At 39.3% G+C, this 26986-nt stretch overlaps 1 protein-coding gene across 1 annotated transcript; it reads left to right on the forward strand.

Moving 5' to 3' along the window:
• The first annotated feature begins 307 nt into the window (after positions 1–307).
• LOC143881180 (ARM repeat superfamily protein) lies at positions 308–26084 on the forward strand. Its single transcript, XM_077384165.1, has 7 exons — positions 308–635; positions 18019–18152; positions 18255–18490; positions 18627–18765; positions 24946–25072; positions 25559–25677; positions 25765–26084. Exons 1-7 carry the CDS (start codon positions 479–481, stop codon positions 25792–25794), a joined length of 942 nt encoding a protein of 313 aa, XP_077240280.1. The 5' UTR covers positions 308–478; the 3' UTR covers positions 25795–26084.
• Positions 26085–26986: the final 902 nt, after the last annotated feature.

Below are 26986 nucleotides of genomic sequence, written 5' to 3' on the forward strand. Positions count from 1 at the left end.
ACCGAACCGAAATACCTTGGAACCGAACCGAAATTCGGTTGGTTATTCCGGTTTTAACCGAATAATGCTCACCCCTACTTACTCTTACACCATCCTATAGTGTGGTCCGTACAGTAATTTTGTAATATATAAAGGGCAGTGATAAATCGACTCCCCAAATGGATGAATCGACTCCCCGTGTGTCTATCTCTCTCCTCTTTCTCTCTCTAACCTAGAGGAGAGAGAAAGACACATGGGGAGTCGATTTATCAATTTGGGGAGTCGATTTATCACTCCCCTATATAAATTATAAAGTCTCTTCATTCAAAAGGACTCTGTTTAATTTTCCCATAATAGCCACCAGGGGCGATTTATAGTGGCGCGAACCTCTGTCCTTCCGTCCTCACACAAAAAGCTAGGGTTTTCCTTAATATTAAGGGAAACAGTGCGCGTGCTTCACAAGCAGCTCGAGCGTTCGCTCTACCCCTCTGCAAAACCCATGGCATTTGGGAATTCGTTTAAATCCTCTCACGAAACCGAGAAATTCCTGTGCGAGAGATTGCTCGACCAAAACCAACCCATCTCAGAGCGTTTCAGAGCTCTCTTCTCGCTCCGAAATCTCAGTGGCTCTGGTCCTCGTGATGCTCTCGTTCTCGGTCAGTTTCATCGCGTAAAATTTCGGAATCTTTCTTCAATTTCGTAAATTCAAAACCCTAATTCCTAAACTGAAAACCCTTGCTCCTTAGAGAGTTGTCCTGATTTATTGATTAACTTTAGAGAGTTTTGAGTTTTTTTTTTTTCTTAATCTCGTCGGATTGGAATCTGATTGGAACTCTAAAACCCTAATTCCTGAATTCAATACCCTTGGCCTTGATTTTTTGTGTAAATCTGCTTTATAATGTTATCTGATTGTTTTGATTGCAATCGAATTTCTCATTACTTGGTCTGATTGAATTTTTGTTTTGTGGAATTCGTGTATGGACTCGACATGACGTCCTTCGTTTGTATAGAACTTAATCCAACTTCCTAAATTCAAAACCCTTTGCCTTGATCTTATTTGTAACATTTTTTTTTATAATGTAATCAGATTATTTTAATTTCAGTCGAATTTCTGATTACTTGATCTGATTGAATTTTTGTTGTGGGGAATTCGTGTATGGACTCAGCATGGCCTCCTTCGTTTGTGTAGAATTTTTGTTTGACTCTTCATTAGAATCTACCTTAACTCTGCAGAGTTTCATATTCCAGGATAACATCATATGTAATTCTCCTGATTTTTTCGGAACTCGATAGTGCTGACTAAAATTTGAATTTATCCTGTGTTGCCTGACTTGGACAGCTTGATTTATGTCTTTTGCTTCTTTAGTTGTCCAGCACAAGTGACTATTTTTCCTGAAGTTTAATTACGAGGGGGTAAATATTCTACTTGTATCAGCATTCGGTGATTAGTGCATGCCTTTTCTGATAGTTCTGATCCTGGATGTTAGCATATTGATGTTAGAGTCGGTGCCCTAAAACCAAGTATATTTCGCATGTTTTTTTTTTTTTTTTTGAATGGTTGTATATTTCGCATGTTAATCAGTAAAAGTTTCTTTTCATAACAAAAGTATGACAAAAGTACCCATCGTCTTTGATAAAATGACATTTTTCCGTAAGCATTCAATGGATGCTACTCAGATTTGCATTGACTACCAGCCTCCGGGCAGGTGATGCAATTTTAGATGAGCTCACAGGTCCCCCACAAGCTCCATCATTCCTTTCAGCTCCCTTAAAGTAGAGGTTGATAGAAACGAGAGGGGACCTGATTTTGCAGGCCTTACTGATAACATCACACTATGCTCTCTCTCTCTCTCGCGGTTGACTGAGATGATCAACAAACACACATAATAACAACAAGTGCATGAGTGCTTAAAAAACTTTAGTTATACTGGGGGAAACTTCATTTACATTGATTGATTAGGAAAACCACAAACATAAACCAACAAACAGAAAGCACACGACAAACCACAAACAGAAGAAACCAACACTTGGAGGAACACACCAACAGAAAGCCAAATAAAGCAGACAACAAGCACACAACAAGCAACATAGGAAAACAGAAAGGAACCACACGAAAGGAACCCCCCAACACCCACCCAGCAGAGGCTAACTAATGCTTCTTTTTCTTCGTTAGGCATTCGGCTGCGTCTTTAAGGAGGACCATTGCTTCAGTGTTGCATGTGTTCGCCGCAGTGATGCTCTTGCAGACTTCTTCATTGCGAGCTTCTTTCTTAGCCAGTGTGTTGGCCTTATGCATATATCATTGGACATCTGTTGGGCCTACCAAGGAGGGACGGGGACGGGGGGGGGGGGGGAGAGTCACATGCAAAAGGCTTTGTTGGAGAGAATGTCACATGCAAAAGGCTTTGCTGGCTTTTGCATGTGAGTCTACGAAAGGTCTTTGATTTTGTAAGAAAGTCTTTGATTTTCTTATTATCTACGAAATGCCTCTTTTCTTCTTTGTTTTTGCATGAAATAGAAAAGCTTCCCACGAACTTATCTTTCAATATCTCTCTCTTGACCGTACAGTACTTTAGGGAAAATAAAGGAATATACGGGCTTCAACCGTATAAAAAATATAGCTGATTTTTCTTACTAGTATGTTTTTTTTTTGTGGTACTTGAGGAAAGTTCGGGGAAGTTGCCTACATGTGAGATTATTTCTATGCTGGTTTTAACAACTCGCCATGGGAATGGGTCAACTACTATTAGGGTTTAGGATGTTTGAAAGGAGAAAAAATTGAATCATAAAAAACCGTGTAAAAAATCTGAACCTGTAGACACCCCATTTTGACCGGACCCTAAATCCCGAAATCGAATAAAAGTCCCGAATTAATCCCAAAAAATCCTGAAAAACCGAATTTGAAAACCCGAAAAATGCCCATTTCCAGATATTTTTGAAGTCTTTTGAAAGCCTAGGTGATCTCTGAACCCCATTGACATCCTCCGGTCAATTGCCTTGAGTTCTTGATCTTTTTTTTTTCATTTTCGCAAAAAAATAGAAAAACCAACAAAATACCCCAGAGTTCTTGGTATTGGCACCTCTTTTATTTGCACCCCTAAGTTCCAATGCTTGATCGCAACCTTGTTCTGATATTTTCTCTAACTAGTCTTCTATTTTTGTGAGCAAAGCATTACCACGGCGATGCTACCATCCAAAGTGCACCCCTTTAAAATCTTAGGTAAGACCAACAAAATACCCCAGAGTTCTTGGTATTGGCACCTCTTTTATTTGCACCCCTAAGTTCCAATGCTTGATCGCAACCTTGTTCTGATATTTTCTCTAACTAGTCTTCTATTTTTGTGAGCAAAGCATTACCACGGCGATGCTACCATCCAAAGTGCACCCCTTTAAAATCTTAGGTAAGACGGATAAGAAAATGAAGAAACGACAAGAAGAGTTGGTGTGTTTATCAAGACATAATTGTGCAGACATCATTTTCTTTAAGGTTTCCTCTTGCCCAAGCTACCCTTGAAAATGCAAATGAATGGTCAAGACTCAAGATACATTAGAGGGGTTTGTTTAAGGAAGTAGAAGGGGGTCAAATATATCATTTCCATTTTTTATTTTTATTTTTTTTACCGAGCCACCCCTTGGCTGTGAAAAAAGTAGTCTCAAATACACTAGCAGGGGGCTGTCCAAGTAAGAGAAAGGGGTGAGATTTATCATTGTTTTTTTGTGTGTGTTGGATCTCTACTTCACTGAGACACCCCTTTAGAGTAAAGGAGTAGTCATAAATACATAAGATGGGGGCTGCCCATGGAACAAAAAGGGGTTACGAATATATCACTTCCCTTCAAAGCTAGCCGATTAGGGCTCTTGAGAAGAGGAGTTTTCTTCATGAGCAAGAAAGCAAAGGGGGAGAGCCTATTTGCAGCTTCAATAGAGAGAGGGTTTGAGAGAGGGAAGAGAGGAGAGGAGCTCGGTCACCACCAATCCTACCCGATTCCGGCCTCCATCTCCACCTTGCCACCACCAGCCACCACTGGCCACCATAGCCTCATCTTCTTCCTTTGTTCAACCTTCATTTCCACCATTTATTTCACCATTTTGTTCTCTGTTTTGGATCCGAAATCCACACGCCCATACCCAATCACCACCACACTTATCCAACCAAATCCGGCAATAGTCGTTTCATCTACCCATCTCCACCATCTTGGCCGTCCATCTCCATCGCTACCACCTACCTCCAAACGACCACCATCAGCCACCACTCTTCTTCAATGCCCAAACCCTTTTTTCTTTTAAACCTTCTCCATTGATTCCGACAGTCTCTCCGGAATCCGACCAATCGCCATTGAATCCGACCCTCTTCTACATCTCTTTATTCATCACCTACCTTCAAAACCCTAGCCGTTCATTTTCTTCGACCCCGCCACTATCTCTACCTCAGCCATACCAGCAACCTCAATTATCCTTACGATCAGACCCCCATCTCCTCTAGCCCAATCTCATTTTCTCATCAAACCCATTTCTTCCTCTCCGATCATCACAAGCCCCAATCATTTTATTTCTCTCCATAACAAGGTGGAGCTGAGGAGGCGAGGAAGATCTAATTGCCGTTTCCAAGCTTTCTCCGGGAATTCCCTCGCTTCTGAATGGATTTGACACAGGTAACCCAAAATGAATCGTTTCTTGTTGTTTCTTGTTGTGTCTCCATGCTCTGATTATTGAATACCCTTATGAATTTAATCTTTGAGAGTTGAATTTGGTCACTACTGGATTTTAATATCAGACAAGGTTCTAATCTTGAGATCTGTGATTTTAAATTGATTAGGTAGCGATTTGTGATTACTAAATAGTTTTGGCTTATAAACTGATTTGGTTATATTGTGTTTACAGGCTGAGTTTATTTTAATTCCCTGAGATTTTTGCGATCTTTTCTCTGTCCCATTTAAGCGTGTGTTTTGGGTTATAATCTTTGTCATTTGTCTTGGGATTAGTCGCGGTCTTGTCATTAACAGCTTTGATGTCCCTACCATATGCCATTTCATGCAAAAATCAAGACCCATGTGGCTCATTCATCTTGAGACCAGTCGGTTCAAATACCTTAATTAGCTCAAGGCAAACAATGTGAACTCGTTTGCTCTTAGTCGAAGCAGCATGTAAACAGTGCTTGTACAAATCATATATGTTCCTTGGATTGAGTTTAAAACATGAGCAGTAAGGGGGATCATTTTGGTCGGTCATGTTGAGGAATGGAACGAATTCTATCTAACCTTCATGAGAGTAAAAAGTTTTGTCTAGCTAGTACAGGTTTTGTAAAGAATTTAGGTCAATTTCTCTCTCTATTATGGTATGATATTTCTTTTAGAATTGATACCAACGCAATTATGCCTAGTTAACTGTTCAAAATCATTCTATTTTTTTAATCCCCTGTTACCAGTTAATTCATGCTCTAAAAGCCATTAAGGTCTTCCTTTGAAAGGGGTTTTCTCATTGCTAAGACTTAAGGGTTTAAGGATTTTTTCGCCTTTGGGAGTTGGTAGGTTGTATGTCGTCACCCACCTTAGCTTATTCATGAGGTCTTGCGTGTGCATCTACTTGCTTTGAACTGATGCAAAAGGGCGTTTCAATTATGTGATTTAGCTTGCGGTTCTAGAGGCATCTACTGATCATTTTGATGAAATTAGATGTTTTAGGTGTAATTTTTAATTGTGTTTCGCAAGCAACTGTAGAAATAAAGTTTCGCACCCCAAACAAGCAGGTTTGAAATTCTTCAATGTGAGGGCAAGTATCACAGAGTATCGAGGTGTAGAAGTAAAACCATGTTGAGCTTCTTCGATGAAAATTGGGTCTTGCACCTTCGAATGAAACTCCTCTGATTACTTCGTAGTTAAAAACCCAAATTCTCATGAGGCATCTAATCCGCTTGTAAGACGTCTTGTTCTTCTACAGTTTCTTATCATAGTGCTGTAGACCCCAGATGAAAGTTTTGTCTAGTCCTTCCCTTGCGTCATCAGTGCAACATGTGCGGTCATGGTAGATACCCAAATTCCATTTAGACCTTTTACCAGTAAGCTTGCTTGACAAAGCATCTTAACCCCTTTCTCTTCCATGCCCCCTTCTCACCTTAGGATTTTTTTATAGAGCTTAGGGGTTCCATCTTCTCTGGCATTATCACTTTCTTCAGGGTTTTGGGTTTATTCCCCTCTTCTCTTTCAGGTTCATCCTTCACGTTCTTCGGGATCCTTTTCGAGTTTCGGGATTCCATCGATCATGAGAACACTTTGTCGGGTTAGGCGAGGACGGACGGCAACCTCTTGAGCCAAAACCCCCTTCAATCAAAAGGGATAAACAAAAACACATAAAAATCAAATAACCAAAAATCCAAAAACAATAAAAAACTTAAAAAAATCTAAAAAACATTTTTCGAAAAAGTTATTTCGAACTACGTTGGCTTGATCCCTTTCCACAGGGTACGTAGGCAGCTTGGGATCTTCATCCCAAGTCCAGTCAAACTTTTCAATAAAATCATTTAAACCCTTCAAAAAATCATTTAAACATCCAAAAATCTTTCAAACCTTTTCAATAAATATTTTCAAACCCTTTCAAAACTTTCGAAACAAAAACAAAAATGGGCAAGGATGGTGATTGTTAGGTCATTCGGAGCCCTCTTTTCATTCTATTTCCGATCTTGATCGTGGTTTTTCGGTTTTCATCGATTTTCTGACGTTTTATCGGGTTTTGGGACGGGTGACGACGTAGCGTGGTCCCTTCACAGGGATTGTCCTTGCTAAGCCCAACGATAGGCTATGATGATCGCGAGACTGATCCGATCTTTAGCGGATCAGGATCACTGAGCCCGATTCCTTTAGAATCGCTCCCTAAGTCTATCGTATGTCCCCTTTTCTTTCCCCTGGTATTTTTGGTTCTTGCATACCGTCGATTTTTTTATTCCTTTCTTTCCTTGCATCTTTTAGCTTATCGTGTGTTTGTCTTTGGTTTATTATGTGTGACTTTTAGGTTACTTACTTTGTTAGCATGTGATTGATTACTATTTTCTAGCATCTTTTAGCTCGTCTTTTGTACAGTTTCACATGCTTATTTACATGCTTAGCTGTAGTTATTTACTGGTTTCCTGCTTATCATATCTGCTATATTACTAGCTTAGCTGTGCATGCGCATGCGCATGTTTCTACTTTTCTAGATGTGATGAGTTAAGACTAGATGCGATGAGTTAGGATTTGGATGTTTATTTTCTTTTGCCCATTCCCGGGTCATGCATGCTTGGATATACGTTTTCTCGGGAATATTCGTTCCCATTTCATCTGATTTTCGCCCAAAACTCTTCAAACTTAATAATAAATGGCATAAGAGACCAAGTACTTGCACTTGGGCGAATTGAGGGTGCTCTTCGGATCTTCCTCATTCGTCACCAGGCACGGACTTTTGTATCTCTGGTTATCCGTTGCAGCAGAGTATTTCATAGGATCCAGGGCCGACTTCCTTGGATGACGACTCTTCTTTGTTTTAGGTACGTCTTGGTTATGGGCTAGTCCCCGAATCAAGAGGTATCTTATTTATATCGCTACCCATGCTGTGAGTGGCATCATTTCGAGAGTTCCTTGGTAGAGCTCTCCTTCACATTGTGGAGATCTTAGAGGATTGACGTGGATCTCGTATCCTCATCGTCCGTCCTCGGGATTGGGGTCCACAGAACCCTTCATTCAGATGGATATGGTATTAGCGTGTGATGAAGAAATAAAAGGCTCTTATAAATATTGAGGAGCTTCAGTCAAAGAAATTACAAGAAAATCAGAGCTCAGAAAAAAGAAGGAAGGAATCGATCGTTGTAAGGTTTAACACGATTTTTTAGCTTCCATCTTCATCTCAACGTTAAAGTATTTAATTTTGTTTAGGGGATTTGCTAGCGTCTATCGAAGAAGGCATTTCGCAGATGGTTCTGTTGCATCTGACGAATGCCTTTATGAGATGGACGCTAGCAAATCTCTGTTTTTTTTTTTTTTTTTTCAGTTTGTTTTGGTCTGTTTATTTGGTCTACGCCCCTTGTACGATGTAATATTCTGTTGATTTTTTAGCTTCCATCTTCATCTCAACGTCCAAGTATTTAATTTTGTTTAGGGGATTTGCTAGCGTCCATCGAAGAAGGCATTTCGCAGATGGTTCTGTTGCATCTGATGAATGCTTTTATGAGATGGACGCTAGCAAATCCCAGTTTTTTTTTTTTTTTTTTCAGTTTGTTTTGGTCTGTTTATTTGGTCTATGTCCCTTGTACGATGCAATATTCTGTTGGTTTTTTTGGGACAGATAGACAAAGGAAAGAAGGTTGGAGGCGATACCTACTTGTGCCTTTCGTGCATGTCTGACGTCCGCTTCGATGAAACCCACTCGCATGCTGATTGCAAGGCACAGTCGGACACCAAGAAACCGGCATCGCTCATCGGGCATGCTGAAGCACTCATCAAGAGAGCTTGTGAGAAGCTGCATGAGGCCAACACACTGGCTAAGAAAGAAGCTCGCAATGAAGAAGTCTTCAAGAGCATCACTGCGGCAAACGCATGCAACACCGAAGCAATGGTCCTCCTTAAGGACGCAGCCGAATGCCTGACGAAGAAAAAGAAGCATTAGTCGGCCTCTGCTGGGTGGGTGTTGGGGGGTTCCTTTCGTGTGATTCCTTTCTGTTTTCCTATGTTGCTTGCTGTGTGCTTGTTGTCTGCTTTATTTGGCTTTCTGTTGGTGTATTCCTCCCAAGGTTGCCAGGGCGGGATTCGATTCGGGAATCGAAAGCGGGATTCGAAGGTTCCGGAGATGGTTGGGAGCGGGATTCGATTTTTCGCCGGGGAATCGCCGGGGAGTCGCCGGAGAGCCGTCGGAGAGCGATAAAAAATTAATAAAAGATAAAATTTAAGGAAAAATGCCTGAAAATCAAAATCTAAGCATTCAACTGTACACCATTAAACATAAACATGATTCTCCAAATACTGAAATTATAATAGTTTTTCATTCAGGAGCCAGGAGGCCAGGAGTCCAGGACTCCACCATTAAACAAAAAATTCAGTTTCCAAAAAGCGAAATATCAAAATTATTACAGAATTTCTCCAGTATTTAAAAAAGAAAAGAAATAAAGTTAGGCTTTTCTCTTTCCCTTCGAATAAGCATGATCAGCTCGTCCTCTTCCTTCTCCTCTTCCTTCTACATTTTCTGTAAAGGAAAAGTTTAAATAAATGAATTAATATTTATAAGACTAATATCTTCACTGGGAAATTGCAAGTGTTAAAGATTTTGTACCTCCCCTTGTACGTTCTCCATGCCCCAGGAAACTAGTAATCCGACCTTGAGTGTTGGATGGTCGTCCAATTTCAAGTTCTGAGCTACTGACCACTCTTGGAGTCCCAGATCCTGCAGCTTCGTCATTGTCATCTAAGTCACGAATAGTGAGTGAAGGACTTGAAAGTAATGACTGAGATGACGCACGAAATGTAGAGGGTCTAAGGAAATCATCATCGAGATCCTGCCATTGCATATCCTCCATTCTGATAGAGGAGTCATCCATAAGTGGGAGCTCTGGGTTGATGTCCCATTTTCTATTTGGTCCTTCTTTGTATGCAGCCGCATTAAATCTAAATAATAGATTCGAAATTAAATAAATAATCTGACATAAATAATAAAAAACAATTATTGTATGCAAAAACGAAACAAACTTTAAACCTGGATAGGAGTCGAAGATTTGAGTGGATGTACATAAGAGTATCAGCACGATGTGAATTTAAGCGATTACGCTTTACATTGTGAATGAAGCCATACGTGCTCCATACTCTCTCTGCAGAAGATGTGCTGATAGGCTGTGAGAGAATTTTGATGGCCACTGACTGTAACTCTGGTACATGACTTCCATGAAAGTTCCACCATTTGGTCACACACACATTGGGATCTTTCGCATCATCCCTGGCAAATTTACTGGAAAACCTTCCAACCCTTCCTATGAAATCATATAACTGACGTCTAATCATACCACTCATCTCATCATCAGGGAAGAGATCCATAATGGCTTCATATACAACATCCATGATTTCAGGGTCTTTATCTGAAAATAAAATTGAATAATCGATCAGTCGATAACATAAATGAAGATAAATACAATTACATTATGAAAATTCGCAATATGAGAAACAATTACATACCTGGGGTGACTCGTTTACCACCGCCTAGTGCTGGAATATTGAGATATGCAGGGTCATAATATTTTGGAGTGAGTACATGAGCCAAGGCATGCATTCGAACATTCATCTTCCCCCATCGTCCCACCACAATACCATGAATATGATTGTACATGTCAGGCACATCTTTCAAGTTATCTTTTATTTGTCCTAACATATTGTCCATGCCTTCGTACACTTCTGATATCAGACAGCCTTCCTGGTCAGTGAACTTAATCATTTTATAGACGGGCTTCGTAATTAATAATGCCAATTTTATGTTCGTCCAAAATTCATCAGAGACTACACAAGTAGTTATCATCTCGCCCCTCTCTATCATCACTTTGTCGGTGCAAGCATTCAACCAATCTTTCAAGCATCTGTTAATACTGTCATCTGCAACGCCTCCCTTACATCAAGAAGTCTCTTAAGTGTAGTATAATGCGTTGCAAATCTAGTCTTCGCAACTTTCAGCAACTCAAACTTCGAATTGCTTCTAAATATAGCAAGAGCCTGCGAATGATTGGTAATATATTTGACGACATCCTTGCAGGAGCGGTAAGTCTCTCCAATCCAACCTAGGTGTTTATGCTTGGTCAAGTCTTTGAATATCAGATTTAATGTGTGAACCACACAAGGAGACCAAAATATGTGGGGATAAACTTTATTAACCTCTGTCCCAGCAAGCTTGCAATTGGCTGCATTATCTATCAGCACTTGCACAACATTAAAAGGCCCTACTTCTTCAATAGCATCCAACAAAAACTTTGCAATGTTTTTCCCTGATTTCTCCACGGCAGAGAAGTCGTGCGCATAGAGAAACATTGAACCGAACATATTCGATGCCGGTACATTAATCAGGGCTTTGTTCTTCACGTTTGTCCATCCATCAGAGACAATAGAAAGCCCATGTTCAGGCCATTTTTCTCTCACAACACCTAGATCTTTTGTTACATTATCTTTCTCATGGTCCAATAAAGTTGTTCTTGCTTTCTCATAAGAAGGCAACTTGTATCCAGGCACAAAATTGGCGGCAGTTATCATCTCTTGAAAATATAGAGATCGGGACGTTAAAGGGAATCCCATTGGCGGCCAGAAATCGCAGCACTTTATGATCAACATCGTATCTATCCTTTGCTCTAAATGACTTGCCAAGTGGTGATTCACCAACCTTACTTGAAGAAGTCGTACCGGAGCTGGAAGACTTGCCAAGCATGTCTAACCGTGATTTCTTCAGTGGCAGTCTCCCAGGTAAATTCTCTGCTCTTTGGACTTTGCTTCTGATGTGCTCTTGTAATTGTTTGTCTTTTGCAACTGCATTGCAATATGCTATTCCTTAACCTTGACCTCTTAGTGCTTTCACAAGGTGTGCGTGCACCATTGTATAAGTCCCAGTGTAAACCTTCTTACAGTGCTTACATTTCCACTTTTTGGTTCCCCCATGTCCTTCGCCAGCTTGCTTTCCTTTGATTACGTGTGACCATAAAACTGTCGCTGACCTTGCGTTCGGAGTCAACACTGTCCTCGTCATAATCTTCTTCCACATATTCTTCATCATAGTTGTATTCTAGCCTTCTAGGTCCTCTTCAAAAACTACGTCATCATCACCTATACCTTGGCCTTGAAATTCTTGGTCGACAGTCTCGTCCATCTTTCCTCAATTGCCTCCTGACAAAATCAAATTGTAAAATATTTGAATAGTATGATAGATATTTTCTACTGTGAGTGTCTTACATGCATGCATGCAAGGGTATGCAGCGGTAGGCTCAGGGTTGGGTTTCCATGGGAATTCCCGAGGGTATTCACTATTTTGCAGGCGTAGGGTGAGGGTTGGGTTTCCCGTGGCGCAGTGTCGAATCCATTGGATTTATATCCAACAGACCGTCTTACGTGGGAATTTCCGAGGGTATTCACTATTTTGCAGGGGTAGGGTGAGGGTTGGGTTTCTCGTGGCGCAGTGTTGAATCCATTGGATTTATATCCAACAGACCGTCTTACGTGGGAATTCCCGAGGATATTCACTATTTTGCAGGGGTAGGGTGAGTGTTGGGTTTCCCGTGGCGCAGTGTCGAATCCATTGGATTTATATCCAACTACCATTACATAAGCCCTGTTTGAGAATACAAAATAGTAATAAACTAATTAACTATTACATAGATCTGAATATCTGATACCCGTTCAGCAAAATACATCATCAAAATACAAATAAATCACCCCCTTGCCTCACCAGTCATAGAAGCAGCACTTGACTGTGCCTCACCAGTCCCATACCATTCCCAAAAATAGTTGTTCACCTCTCCAAGGGTGGGGTTGTTCTGAACGACAACGATGGTTCACCGATTCCAGTCTCTATCAATCGCATTCACTGTCCTCTTATTCAAGGATTGAGGGCGAATGGAGTCTGGTACCGAAACATCCATCATCGCTATGTGATGTTGGGCTCCAAAGTACTGTCGGAGGATCCGAAGAGGCAAGTAAAAGGAAGTGCTCTGGAAACCCATTATCCGAACGCACTTCTGACCAAAAGTCTCTAGGACTGCAGAGGAAATGGGAGCCCATGGGAGAGTCCACTCAATGTCCTTACTTTCGCGACCCTTAAGCCATATAGCCCAACTGTCGTGATCATCGAATGAAACAAACACCTCCCGAGTATTAAAACTCCTCGTCCAGGCTCGTCTTGGCAAAGGTGGTGGAGCCAAAATTCGTAATCTCTCCACTAGCCAAACCTAAATAAAAAAAAGTTAGAAACAATAATTATCCATAACCAAGTACATCATTCAAGCATTTTTAATAAACCATCCAATACTTACATAAAGAATGACGGAACTTCCCAAGAAATCAGATCCAGTAGATCGGCGAGCACTATCTAGGCTATCAAAAAGTTTTGCTAAGACAGTAGGACCTAGATTTGTACCTTGGCGAACTTGATCAACCAAGTCTACAAAATATAATGGAATCAAGTCTGATGACTCTGATCGGCCCGGAAAGAGAAACATTGGATAAGCACATAATGCTAATGCATTTTCACGGCAACGACGATACTCCATATCCAGTTCTCTACTTGGTGAAAAGACTTGTACTAGCTTATGCACGAAGATACTACTTGCCTGACGGTAGTGACCTAGGGACTTATGTGGCACGCCAATCAGACGGCTCAATGCCTTATCATATCCTTCTTTAAAGGAAGGCTTGAACATGGGACCATCAGGGGAAATGCGGAGCATCATGCAAATATCTTCATGAGTCGGACAAAGCTCTTGCATTCCAAAATGAAACACATGCAAATCTGGATCCCAACAACTGATTGCGGCACGAATCAAACCCCAATCAACACAGACAGTGGCAATATTGCGTAAGCTGCAGAGGCCCACCGTGCCAAGATTAACTCCTTCCACTTGATGCAACCCATTGATCCATGCCAGTAAACCATTGTTGGAGACTTCAGCCATTCCGCTCGCCATCACTCATAAAGGACCCACGTAGGCTCGTTATGTAGTCTCGTACTATTATCGAATGACAAATGATAAACAATATCTTATTATCTCAAAAGATAGGCTAATAAGATAGGCCCACCGTAAGTCAGAGAGAAATTGAGTTTGTACAACTACAACTACAATGCGACAATCAGCAATTCAGCACATTCAATTTGAGTCGGACACAAAAAATCAACAATTCAGCACATTCAATCACAAACAATATTTGATAAAAATATTTTTGCACAATGCTACAATCAGCTCATTCAATCTAAATAATATTCAATTTTGAACTCAAACTCAATTCTCAAATTCTAAAATTAATTGGGCCTAAATGTAATTTGAATTAGTGAACACTTTTGGAATCAAAATTCACATCTCATCTAAGGAATATCAATTTGCAACACCTTTGGTGCCACTAACAAGATCATCCATCAGCCCCCTATTTAGCCAAGTATAGTTTTTGTCAAAAAGGTTTCAAAAAGGACAGTGGGGCAACTTCTAAGGATGATCCAAAGACCAAAGTTGCAAAGTCCAAAGTCCAAAGTCCAAACCAAATGAATGGTTTGGATCATCCTATCAAGTGGGCTCCACTGTACTTTTGAAAAATCACTTAGTTGTGCAATATTAAAACATGGTAGTGCTAAACTGCTAACATTAGTAGCCAAAGGCACTGCCAAACTCAAAGTTATCAGCACTACTGTATTTTGATGCGGGCACTCCTCAGTCCTCAGTCCTCACTTTATTAAAAGTTTAAAAGTATGGTATGGCCTGCACTACAGGATGATCCAAACCGTCCATTAGATGGGCCACGGCCTAAATAGGTTGGGCCCCAAAAATCATTTCCATAGGTTGATCCTAACCCTCCGATCTATAGAGGGTTAGGATCAACTCTCAAACATTCAGATCGGAGGGTTCGAGAGTTGATCCTAACCCTCTAATCTATAGAGGGCTAGGATCAACCTATGGAAATGATTTTTGGGGCAAAAAAACTTTTTTAGGCCGTGGCCCATCTAATGGACGGTTTGGATTATTCTGTGGTGCGGGCCATGCCATACTTTTTAATAAAAATACAAAAATTCAAAAATCATGGATTATCCAAAGTTCCAAACCGTGAGGATTATCCACAGTTTGGATTATCCTGTGGTGCGGGCCATGCCGTGAGGAGTGCCCTCATAAAAAATTATACATGAGTCAACGGACCATTTCACAGAAACTGTGAGAAAATGGTTTCTCACAGAAACCATCCACACAGAAAACCCATCTCTTTTTTTAGTTTTTTCAAAAAAAATAGAAAAAAATATATAATACATACCTTCTTCTTCTTCTTCTTTTTCTTCTTCTTCTTGCCGGCGGGAATCGCGGTGAGAGAGAGGGGCGGCAGTGAGAGAGGAAAGGGGGAGAGGGGCGACTGTGAGGAGGAGAAGAAGAGGGCTTTTTTATTTTTTCGTTTTTTAGGGTTTTATTAGCTTTTATAGGTTTTAAAATGAAATTACAAAAATAACCCCACTCAAAATATCACCCTTACTGTTAAAAATAGGCTATAAATGTAATTTCACGTCAAAAAGTTGGGATTCGTGATTCCCATCACTAAAAGACCGGATTTGATCTTATGGGAATCGCGGTTTTAAATTTTGTGATTCCCGAATCCAAATAACTAAAAACCGCGGATTTTATTTCCATAAAACGCGTATTTACCATTCCCGAATCGCGATTCCGGTGGAAACAGAATCGCGATTCCCAAATTACGATTCGCGATTCTGATGGAATGGATTCGGGATTCCCCAGAATCGGGGAATCGAATCGAATTACGATTCCGAATCGCGATTCGAGGAATCGCGAATCCCCAACCCCAGGTGCGAATCCGGCTTCTCTGATTCCTCCTAATGTTGGTTTCTTCTATTTGTGGTTTGTCGTGTGCTTTCTGTTTGTTGGTTTCTGTTTGTGGTTTTCCTAATCGATCAATGTAAAGGAAGTTTCCCCCAGTATAAATAAAGTTTTTTAAGCACTCATGCACTTGTTGTTATTATGTATGTTTGTTGATCATCTCAGTCAACCGAGAGAGAGAGAGAGAGAGAGAGAGAGAGAGAGAGAGAGAGAGAGAGAGAGAGAGAGAGAGAGAGAGAGAGAGAGCATCAGTGTGATGTCATCAGTAAGGCTTGCAAAGTAAGGCCTGCAAAATCAGGACCCCTCTCCTTTCTATCACCCTCTACTTTAAGGGAGCTGGAAGGAATGGTGGAGCTTGTGGGACCTGTGAGCTCATCAAAACTTGCATCACCTGCCCGGAGGCTGGTAGTCAATGCAAATCTGAGTAGCATCCATTGAATGCTTACGAGAAAAATGTCATTTTATCAAAGACGATGAGTTTCATCGCATAAAATTTCGAATCTTGCTTCAAGTTCCTAAATTCAAAACCCTAATTCCTAAACTGAAAACCCTTGGTCCTTAGAGAGCTGACCTGATTTATTGATTAACTTTAGAGAGTTTTGTTTTGTTTTTTTTATCTCATCGGATTGGAATCTGATTGGAACTCTAAAACCCTAATTCTTAAATTCAAAACCCTTGGCTATGATTTTTTGTGTAAATCTGCTTTATAATGTAATCAGATTGTTTTGATTTCAATCGAATATTTCATTACTTGTTCTGATTGAATTTTTGTTTTGTGGAATTCGTGTATGGACTCGACATGACGTCCTTCGTTTGCATAGAACTTAATCCTAATTCCTAAATTCAAAACCCTGGCCTTGATCTTATTTGTAACATTTTTTTTATATAATGTAATCAGACTATTTTAATTTCAGTCGAATTTCTGATTACTTGATCTGATGAAAATTTTGTTTTGTGGAATTTGTGTAAGGACTTAGCATGATCTCCTTCGTTTGTATAGAACTTTTGTTCTTATTCTTCATTAGTATCTTCCTTAACTCTGCTTAGTTTCATATTCCAGCATAACGTTGAATTCCGCTGATTTTTTCGAAACTCGTTAGTGTTGACTAAATTTTGAATTTATCCAGTGTTGCCTGACTTGGACAACTTGATTTATGTCTTTTGCTTCTTTTGCTGCCCAATACAAGTGAGTTTTTTTTTTCCCGAAGTTTAATTACAAGGAGGTAAATATTCTACTTGTATCAGCATTTGGTGATTAGTGCATGCCTTTTCTGATAGTTCTGATCCTGGATGTTCAGTGTATTAAAATTTTCGATATGCCAGGAACATTTTTGAACTTGTATAAGAATTTCTTAGATTTTTTCTCTGAATTAATTAGCCATTGAATGATAGTGAGAAAACAAAAAAAGCAATGGTCATCCGTTGAATGGACAGCGAGAAAACAAACAAGCAACGGTTGCAAATTGGAGGGTTGGAATCATATTGTGGGAATGGAGTTTGATGTATGGCCCATCCATAGAAGTGCGTAACATATGAATTGCTTGGATCATAGAACAACTGCCTCCATTTTTACTTCTACCCTCTAATTTTTTCCTTGGAAAAATATGCGGATCCATCATATAACATCCCCATTTAGAATTAATACCTTATCTAATGGCTCTAGCAGTTTTCTGGTCGGTCTTATAATTTGATTGAAAGGTTTGCTCGATTTACGGCAACATTTAAATCAATGGTTTCTCATCACCATCAATAAGAATTGGCACCTCAAGCACTTTCATAATCATTTGGCCTTCTTCCACATGGCAATGTTGAACACACTTTTCTACAAATATTTTTGTAAATTTAAGAGGCAAACATTTTCGTTGAAGCACTCCCACGACCACGAGTAAGTGGCAAAATGTGTGATCCCGGGTCTCAATAGTTCTCTATCATCATGAACTTCATCAGGTCCTCTGACTGTTTAAAAGAATATAAAAAATAAAAAATTCAACAGATAAATGATGAAAACTCTTGTTATTAAAATATTTTTTGAATTGACTACCACAAATTTAAAATTGTGAATTGTTTCAGTATCTATAAATTACCAACTCTATGATGCATCATTTATTAAGTTTGATAATCATCATTAAATAAAAAAATTAGAAAGTTGGAAAGACCAAGAAATAAACATGGTTTGTTTCAGAATGATTAAAGCTTTTATTTGCAGCTTTTAGCATTGGAAATGGAAAATGGAAACTAATATAACTTGCTTTAGGTGGATTTCGCAAGTAAAAAATTATTAGCTTGCATTTTGGTCAAACTGACTTGATCCTGCCAGTCTGCTTATTTATTGTGATATTATCACAATATATTCAGTATCGAAACATAGCCTAAACTAATGATTGGGGGATCACTTTACGATATTTTGAGGAGCTTAATTGAAGATCTGGATTATTTACCTAGTGCTCGATGGGTTACTTTTTCTGTTTGTCTTTTTGCAGCAACAAGGGATTCATCAAATCTGCTCGCGCATGAGGCCGCATTTGCACTGGGTCAAATGCAAGCAGTTGAGGCTGTTCCTGCGTTAAAGGATGTTCTTGAGGATCTTTCTCTCCATCCCATTGTTCGTCATGAGGTTCTATTTCTTATTCCTTTCTTTCCTTATTTATGATTTTGTAATTTTTCTTATTGCTTCTTTGTTTTTCTCACGAATGCGAATGTGTGATTAAATGACCAGGCAGCTGAAGCTCTTGGAGCTATTGGTTTGGAGAGTAATGTTCCTTTACTGAGGAAGAGTTTGGAGTCAGATCCTGCACAGGAGGTGCAAGAAACCTGTGAATTAGCTCTTAGACGAATAGAGGAACAGAAGAATTCTGGGTATACTGATGAAATATCGCCAGTTGTTGCATCGCCTTTCCTATCGGTTGATCCAGCCAAACCCGCTTCTTTCAGTTTTTCAATAGATCAACTAAGGTACCTTTACAGCAATTCAAAACAAAACAAAACAAAACAAAACTAAGGCACCTTTACGTGAAAGAGATTCTGGGCCTTTCGCTTCTTATGGGATATTTCTCTGTTTGGTGATTAGTTCTGGTCTTTTTTTGTTAAGGGAAGCTCTTCTGAATGAAGAAAAAGGCATGTATGAGCGATATGCAGCACTTTTTGCACTTCGAAACCATGGAGGGGATGGAGCTGTAAGTGCCGTAATTGCATCTTTGGATGCTAAAAGTGCTCTCTTGCGGCATGAGGTTTGTTAAATCTCTTTAAATTCTGATTATCTTAAGTTAATCCATTATTTGTTGTTGAGAATTTAATATTCTGTTTTCTTATGTAATTCAATCATTCTATTGTTTTCTGATAAGACTGGGCATAGATTTGATTTATCATTTTCTGGGTAAACAATCCAATTAGAAGTCTTTCAACCCATGGTACCACTTATCATGTTGTAGGGCTTACAAGCTTTTGTATCAATTCATTTATAAACTGGGACAATTGTAACTTTGACATTTTTGAATTGGAAAGTGGAAATAAAACGTGGTTCATGAGAAATAAAAAATTTCAAACTGTACACATGCCTTGCCCCAAAAACGATGTTTTTAATTTTAATTTAATTCTAGATTCTAGGACCGTGATAGTATTGAATGGTCAGTTTTTTTGTTGCTTCCTTTCTTATTTTTTGGTCATACTACTTATTTGGCGGCATGACTTCTTGGAGTCCTGCAAATTTTCATCTGCTATTCTCTAAATGGACTAGGAGTTGCTTTTAGTCGCATTGTGTTTGCGCTTTGTAGAAGTTCAGTTCGAATGATTTGTCAAGTTTCAATGCCACCTAAGTATTTTGGCCAGGTATCTTCCTTCCCCACTAATTCTCTTAAATCGAGAAAAGCTTCAATGGGAGCAACTACTAGTGAAACATGTGTCCTTCATAGCATGTTGCATGTTCCCCACCAATTAACTGAGATGGACAGGTAACATGATAGGGCGAATAAAACACGCACAGTCACTCGCACGCACGCACAAACTATAGCTATCGTACATAATCAAATTCTGAGACAAATACATTGAACCGAGAAGAGAGATTGAAGGAGAATTTTAGGAATATTAATGCCAATTTATTAGGCACGAAACTCTTAAGAGGTGAGATTAACATCTCAGTCAATGAATCTAAAGTTATGTTGGACATCTTATGAGAGAAAGCATTGGAGGAAGCACGATCTAATGGGATGTCGTATGAGGAAAAGGGAGGGGAGGAAGATCTATGGGTCGTTGGTTTGGAAGAAGCCTGGTGAGATTGTATAGACAGCAGAAAAAATCAGTTTAATCCTAATCAGAAATCTTAGACCCATACATTAGACGAAGATTTAGATATTGTGGTTGACCAACTGTGGAATCGGCCAACAAAGGAAAATCAAGGGTAATACCCAAACCTGTGATCTAGCCAGAAGTTGAGCAAACTTCTGAGCATCCGATTGATGTTGGTGGACCATACGCTGACCCAACCGCTAGTGCAAGGCTTGATCCTCAACCATCTTCGGACTCGTTCCCAAATTCGTTGAAGAACATCCCGAAAGATGTGGATTATGAAGAGCTGTCGCGAACTGGTTTAGTGGAGCTGTCAAATCGGGGCATGGTTGAACCTGATCTGAAGGATCCATCAGACCTATCCTCGTCAATCAGAATCATGGGAAATGATAGAGGATATTGGCCAGCTATTTCAAGAGGGTCAGACAAGATGTCCTGATCAGGGTCTTGATATATGAAAAGAAAAGGATACTGTAGTTGAACTCTGGAAGAATTTGGATATTTCATGTGAAGAGAACGAGGACAGGACATGGCGTATGATTAGACATTGAAACAGAGATCAAATTAAGAAAAATGCTTTACCTGTGAGCAAACTGAAAAGAAAAGGGTGCAGTTGTTTAAAAGGTTTGATCAATGAGAGGGCTTCAAAGGATCAAAGTCTATGTCAAGGGGGTGGGAGGAGAGCCAAAACGGGAAGGGGGGAGCTTATTATCTATGTTACAAGTAATCTTTTGGAATATCAAGGGGTTAGGACCCAATGAGAAAAAGCGGGCAATCAAAGATTTGATGGCATGGCATAGAGTGGATATCATTACAATCTTTGAATCCAAGGAGGAACTTGTCACTGATCTCTTAACAAATGATATATGAGGTAGAGGTAACAAATATTTGAGATGCTTGCCTGTGATAGGAACAATTGGCGGCATTATATATAGTAATCTTGAGGAAGTCTAAATTTTGAATAGAAGACAAAAGAAGAGAGCATTCACTTATCACTATCATTGGACTTGTGGATAGTAATATCAAATGGAGGTATACGACGGTTTATGGTTCAACATCTGCAAGTTTGAGAAGTCACTTTTGGGTTAAATTAATGGAAATTAAAAAAAATCAATGGGATGGCCCATGGATGTTAGGTGGAGATTTAACACCATAAGATCTCATGGAAAGAGTATTATTCAAAGAATCATAACAATCATGCAGAATTTCTCAGAGTTCATTCAAAGGTCTGAGTTGGTGGATTTACCATTGGAAGGCGCTAGATTTACATGGACAAATAATCAACCCAACCTTTTTATAAATGGGCTTGATAGGGTGCTTATCTCAAAAGAATGGGAGAACCCTATCCACATGTTTTTCAAAGAGCACTTCCAAGGCCAACCTTGGACCATGTCCTTGTTGTTTTAGAATTGAAGAGTTGAGAGCGGTATTCATGTCCTTTCAGAATGGATTTAGCGCTTTTAGAGATACCATGTTTAGACAAGAAGAAGAATGGCGGAATGAGATGAATATCCAAGGGTGGAAAATTTATGTTTATCTTCAAAAGTGTAAGCTTTTAAGAATAATAATATAGGGATAGGAAAAGGCTTTTGATGAGAAGAACAAATATACTAAGAAGGAGCCTTTATATTAAATTGAAAGCATTGATCACTTAGAAGAGGAGTTTCCTATTGAGGCTTTGGAGGAGGAAAGAAGAAATCTTAAAGTAGAATATGAGAATATTGAGTAGAGAGGAAATTTTTGGCGAAGAAAATCAAGAGCAATTTTGTTAAAGGAGATAAAAATGCCGCTTTCTTCTGTCAGAAGTAAAATGCAAGAAGGCTAGCAAAAGCCATTAATTTCTTGTACATGGGAAAGAGATAATTGACGAAAAAAGGGCATCAAGAATTTAGGCGTACAAAATTTCTCTAAGATTTATGATAAGGAGCATCTTTGGAGGCCCAAACTAGAAAGATTGGTACATAGAGGATCAATCAAGAAGAGTATACATGGTTGGAAAGGATGTTTGAGGAAGAAGTTAGGAAGACCATCTTTAGTATGAATAGAGACAAGGCAGCTGGATTGAATGGTTTTTCAATGGTGTTTTATTAAATATTTTGGTTGTATATTAAAAGTGAATTAATGGCTTTCTTTAATTGATTTCACGAGAGAAGTCGATTGGGAAAAGAAAACATTACCACTTTTATTACCTTAGTCGGTTGGAATGAGCAATTGAGTTGAATGATTATAGATCAATAAGCTTATTACGTAGTGCCTATAATGTTTTAGCCAAGTTATCAGCTCGAAGCTGAAGGATAAAAGAAGTCACGAATGAGATTATATCTCCATATGAAGGAGCTTTTGTGGAAGGAAAACAAATATTAGATGACATACTTATAGTAAATGAATGCCTTGACTCAAGAAAAAGGGAGAAGAAAACTGGAGTTACGTGCAAAATTGATTCGGATAAAGTGCATGATCATGTGTAATGGGATTTTATAGACTTAATGCAAAAAGATGGGGTTTGGGGAGAGATGGAAGAACCGGATTAAGGCATCTCTATCGACAAAATTTTCTTTCATTATTAATATATCTCCTTTAGTTTTTTCTTTTTTGGAAGCTCTAGGGGAATTCAACAAGGTGACCCATTATCCTCGTTTTTGTTCATTATGGTGGTGGAGACTCTTTGCCTTATAATAAAAAAAAGGTGACAAAAAGGGGGTCCAGTGGGTGAATTTAAAGCAAGTAGATACTCATACAATTTCACATCTACAATTTGCAGATGACATTCTCATCCTTATGAACAAGAACGAAGCGAAAGTGAGAAACCTAAAAAGAACATTTAGGTGGTTTGCAGTGGTATAGGGCTTGCAAATCAATTTTGGGAAAAGTATGACAACAAGGGTAAATTTGCAAGATGAAGTATTATAATATCTTGCCAACATAATGGAATGTAGAAAACATGAGTTTAACGAGCGTGAATTTGCATGATGAATAATTACAATTGTTAGAATAAGCCTAGGGATATTATCGTCATTGTATATTCTCTTAATGTATATAAATACTTAAGTGAGGGGGAGCCCAGCCCTAACTCTCACTATTCTCTTTCTCCATCTCTTGCAACAACAATCTCTTGCCAACATCATGGAATGTAGAAAACATGAGTTACCCATTACTTTGCTTGGACTATCACTTTGTGTGTGGATGCTGGTTCCTGCCATTTGGGACCAGGTGTTGTCATTGAAAGAATGGAAAGACAACTATCCTCGTGTAAGAAGAAATTTCTTTCCTTTGGGGGAAATACACACTCATCAAAGCGTCATTGGCGAATCTCTTCCCTATTCAAAATATTACCATCAAAGGTACTAGCAAAATCGAGAAGCTACGACATGACTTTCTTGGGGAAGAAGGGTAAGGAAACAAAAAATCAAGCACCTAATGAAATGGAAGTGTGTAAAATGTACATCACAAAAACAAGGCAGACTTTGAATTGGAAAGATTAGATTGAGGAATAAAGCCCTTCTAGGAAAATGCTATGGAGATTTGGAGAAAAAAAGATGCCTTAATTATTGTGGACAGATAGGGGAAGGAATGGGGGAATTGGGAGAGTGGGAACTGGTTTGAACCTAGGGTTTGCAGGTTATTTTGGAGCACGAAATAGGTTATTGCTCATTAAAGTACCATCATTTGTTCCCAAGAAACAAAAAATAGCAAGTAGTGTTAAAAAAAAAACTGCTAGGTTATCATAAAAATTAAAGCTTTTAAAAGATTCTCATCAATAGAAATTAATTCATCCAAGAAGGTTCCACACAAATAGTTCTAACTAGAAAAAAAATCAGCAAGGATAACCAAAAAAAAAAAAAAAAAACATGTCCAGAAATCAGATCTACTGAATAAATCCCCAACTATGGCCACATGGAATCTAATATAGTGAGGGGGATGGATGGGTGTTAAGTTCAGGGTATCAGGTTGAGGGTGGTGAGGTTGGGTAGGTTAGGGTATGTACGGGGTAAACAAGATAGGTTCCATAGTGAAAAATATTGATGGGATTATACGAAAAGAAAATGTGAATCCATCCATGGGATGGCGTACCGGGCGTCAGGCATCATCATGATGCACGTGGTCTCCAAAAGAGGGAAGAGAGATAGCTAGAGTAGAGAGCTAAGGGTTGATCTCAGTCAAGATAAAGAGAGATAAGAAAATATCAAGATCAAGAAAGAGGGGAGATATGGGTAGAAAAGAAAAGCGATTTATGAGTCCACATGGGGGGAGGGAGAAAGGAAAAGAGAAGGATGTTGGGATATAAGAGGAGGGGAGAAAGAAAGGAAAGGAACAATGCAAGGAAGTAGAAATGTGAAATTAAAAAATGAATAGATGAATGGGGGATGGGAGGAGGGAAAGGTGGCAAAGGGAAGTGAGAGATATGGGGTGAGATGGGAAAGAAAGCGGGAGATCGATGGGGTGAGAAGGGGGAGAAAGGGAGATGTTGACCCAAAGGGAGGGGAGTTTCTTCACTTTCCAAAGTTGAGTCTCTTTTTAGGCTAAAAGGGGTAATGGGAGGAGGGAAAGGTGGGAAAGGGAAGTGAGAGATATGGGGTGAGATGGGAAAGAAAGTGGGAAATCGATGGGGTGATAAGGGGGAGAAAGGGAGATGTTGACCCAAAGGGAGGGGGATTCCTTCACGTTTTCCAAAGTTGAGTCTCTTTTTAGGTCAAAAGGTGTGTGTGTGTGTGGTGCGGGGGTGGGGGGGGGGGGGGGGGGGGGGGGGGGGGAGTCATAGGCTGATGTGGGCATCCCCCTCATCTAGGCTAAATAGTGCAGCAGTTGATGCTTATGGCTTGTTGTTTTGTTATTTGGGTCGGTTTTATGAGCAGCGTGGTCTCGATTTCAGGGACACCTCCTCCCATTGTACTTGGTGATTTTCATCTATTAATAAAAAGCACTTACTGTTGAAACAAACCAACCAAACATTTTGCAGATTTCGCTTCAACACCAAGCTACATTGTATTTACAATGGCTGTATATATATATATATATATATATATATATATATATATATATATATAGTTTGTTTTTATTTCACACAGCTTCCAATCAGTGATGTACGGGGATTTGAATTTTTACATGTATTTTCCACCACTTTATAGGTTGCATACGTATTGGGTCAACTGCAAAATAAAGCAGCTTCTGCTGCCCTTTCTGAAGTACTTAGGAATGTGAATGAGCACCCTATGGTGAGACATGAAGCTGCTGAAGCTCTTGGTTCCATTGCAGGTAAATTATAATTGTTCTTAATTTTTCTCATTTTGTGATTCTTTTGATAGCTAGATCGTTTTGCTTGAGGGAAGATGAGAAATCAGTATCAATTCAATGGCCAGAGCTCCATTTTTCTGTTAGCCCTTTATCATTTTCACAACATTTAGGGCATGTTTGGCACCAATGAAAAATTACTCCATGGAATATTGGTGGGCCCAATTGTGAAAGAGTAGTTGAGAAGAAGGATTGGGGAGAGACTTGAGAGGGTGCGCACAGAAACAGTGAAAAAAATACCCTACTTAATATTTTTTTTCCCTATCTTCAGTGCTCCCTTCACTTCTTCCATCTCAAGTCTCTCCGTCTCAGCCCATCAGCACTCATAACTGGCCCCACTAATGTTCCATGGTATATTTTTCATGATTGCCAACCATGCCCTTAAAAGTATGAAATTCATCTTCCAAATTTAATGCAACTACCCACACTCCCATTCCATTCATCTTATAGATAAAGAAAGCATAGAGCTTCTTGAGGAATTTGCAAAGGATCCTGAGCCTATCGTATCACAGAGCTGCGAAGTTGCTCTCAGCATGCTCGAGTTCGAAAGATCCGGAAAGTCCTTTGAGGTAAACAACTCAAAACCAAATTACTAGAAATTTCCATTTAATTTCAGAAAAAAAATGATTTTAATCTGTCTACCATTCTCTATGCAGTATCTCTTCATGCAATCACCACAAATGTAGTACTCTATTCTGCTTCAGTTTCTCCTTTTCAAGGTGGTTTATACTTTATACAAACCACCACAGAATTTACTTAAAAAGTTGTGTAATCTATCAGTTGAAACACAAGCTATCAGTCATTCTACATTAATTTAACCATGATGTAGTTGATGCATTGTTTTGTACATGACTAACCAGACGATAAGGATTCTATGTTACAATGAAAAACGAGGGAATTAAGCCCCAAATGGAGTGTATTTTTACCACATTTTTTTGGCAGTGGAAGAATGACTAGTATTTTTGTTGCTTGAAAATGCATGCATTATATGAGATTAGGTGGTTTTGCCAAAGATGTTATCTGAGCTCAATCAAGAGGAATTTGTAGTGTTGTTGGCACTGCCTTGAACTCAATCAAGAGGAATTTATCCACAAGTTTGTTATATGGCTAAGGACGTGTTTGTTTTGCATTGTGATAAATCAATTTTGAGTCCAAAACTGATTCTTGGCAAAACTGTGCTTTTGGTTTTTAGATGTAGAATTGATTTTAGACTCAAATAGATTCTACATCCCAACAAAAAACATATAGGCCACGTTTGGATATCAACAAGATTTAGATTTGGATTTAGTTCATATTTTGAACTGGATCAGATCCTTAGATTTCCAAATCAGCTACAATTCCGATTTTCAAATCTGTTGTGTGAGACATTATTTAGAAATCAATATTAGTGGCAACTTCCTTCACCGTCGCTGCTCCTCGACGTTGCTCTGGCAGCAGCGAGACATCCCTCCCTCCCTCCCCCCCCCCCCCCCCCCCCCCTCTCTCTCTCTCTCTCTCTCTCTCTCTTAAAATCCAAATCAAAATACAAATTCATGAGCTATCCACACGTATTGTTGTGTAAAATTGATCTGTCCAAAATCATTTTTTCGTTGCGAACAAAACATCCAATTTTTTCATGAAATGGTTATGGAGTCAAAATCAATTTAAAAAAAAAAAAAAAAAGCTGCTGCCACTAGGGCCCCCCTAAAGGCTGCCGAGCACATGCTCTTTTGCACTGCATTTTTTGTGCTGTTGGCCCGATTGTGAGCGTCTAGCCAGCCTAGACTTAAATCCATACATCCACGATGCGGATGTAGGAACTAAGGCCCTGTTTGGATTGCAAGAAAAACATTTATGATGGAAAATTTTTTCTTAGGAGATTTTTCTTATTTCCATAAT

This window comes from Tasmannia lanceolata, unplaced genomic scaffold (assembly GCF_043159265.1).
Source record: "Tasmannia lanceolata isolate RefF3 unplaced genomic scaffold, GAP_Taslan_0.1 ptg000007l, whole genome shotgun sequence".
In the NCBI taxonomy this organism is placed as follows: domain Eukaryota; kingdom Viridiplantae; phylum Streptophyta; class Magnoliopsida; order Canellales; family Winteraceae; genus Tasmannia; species Tasmannia lanceolata.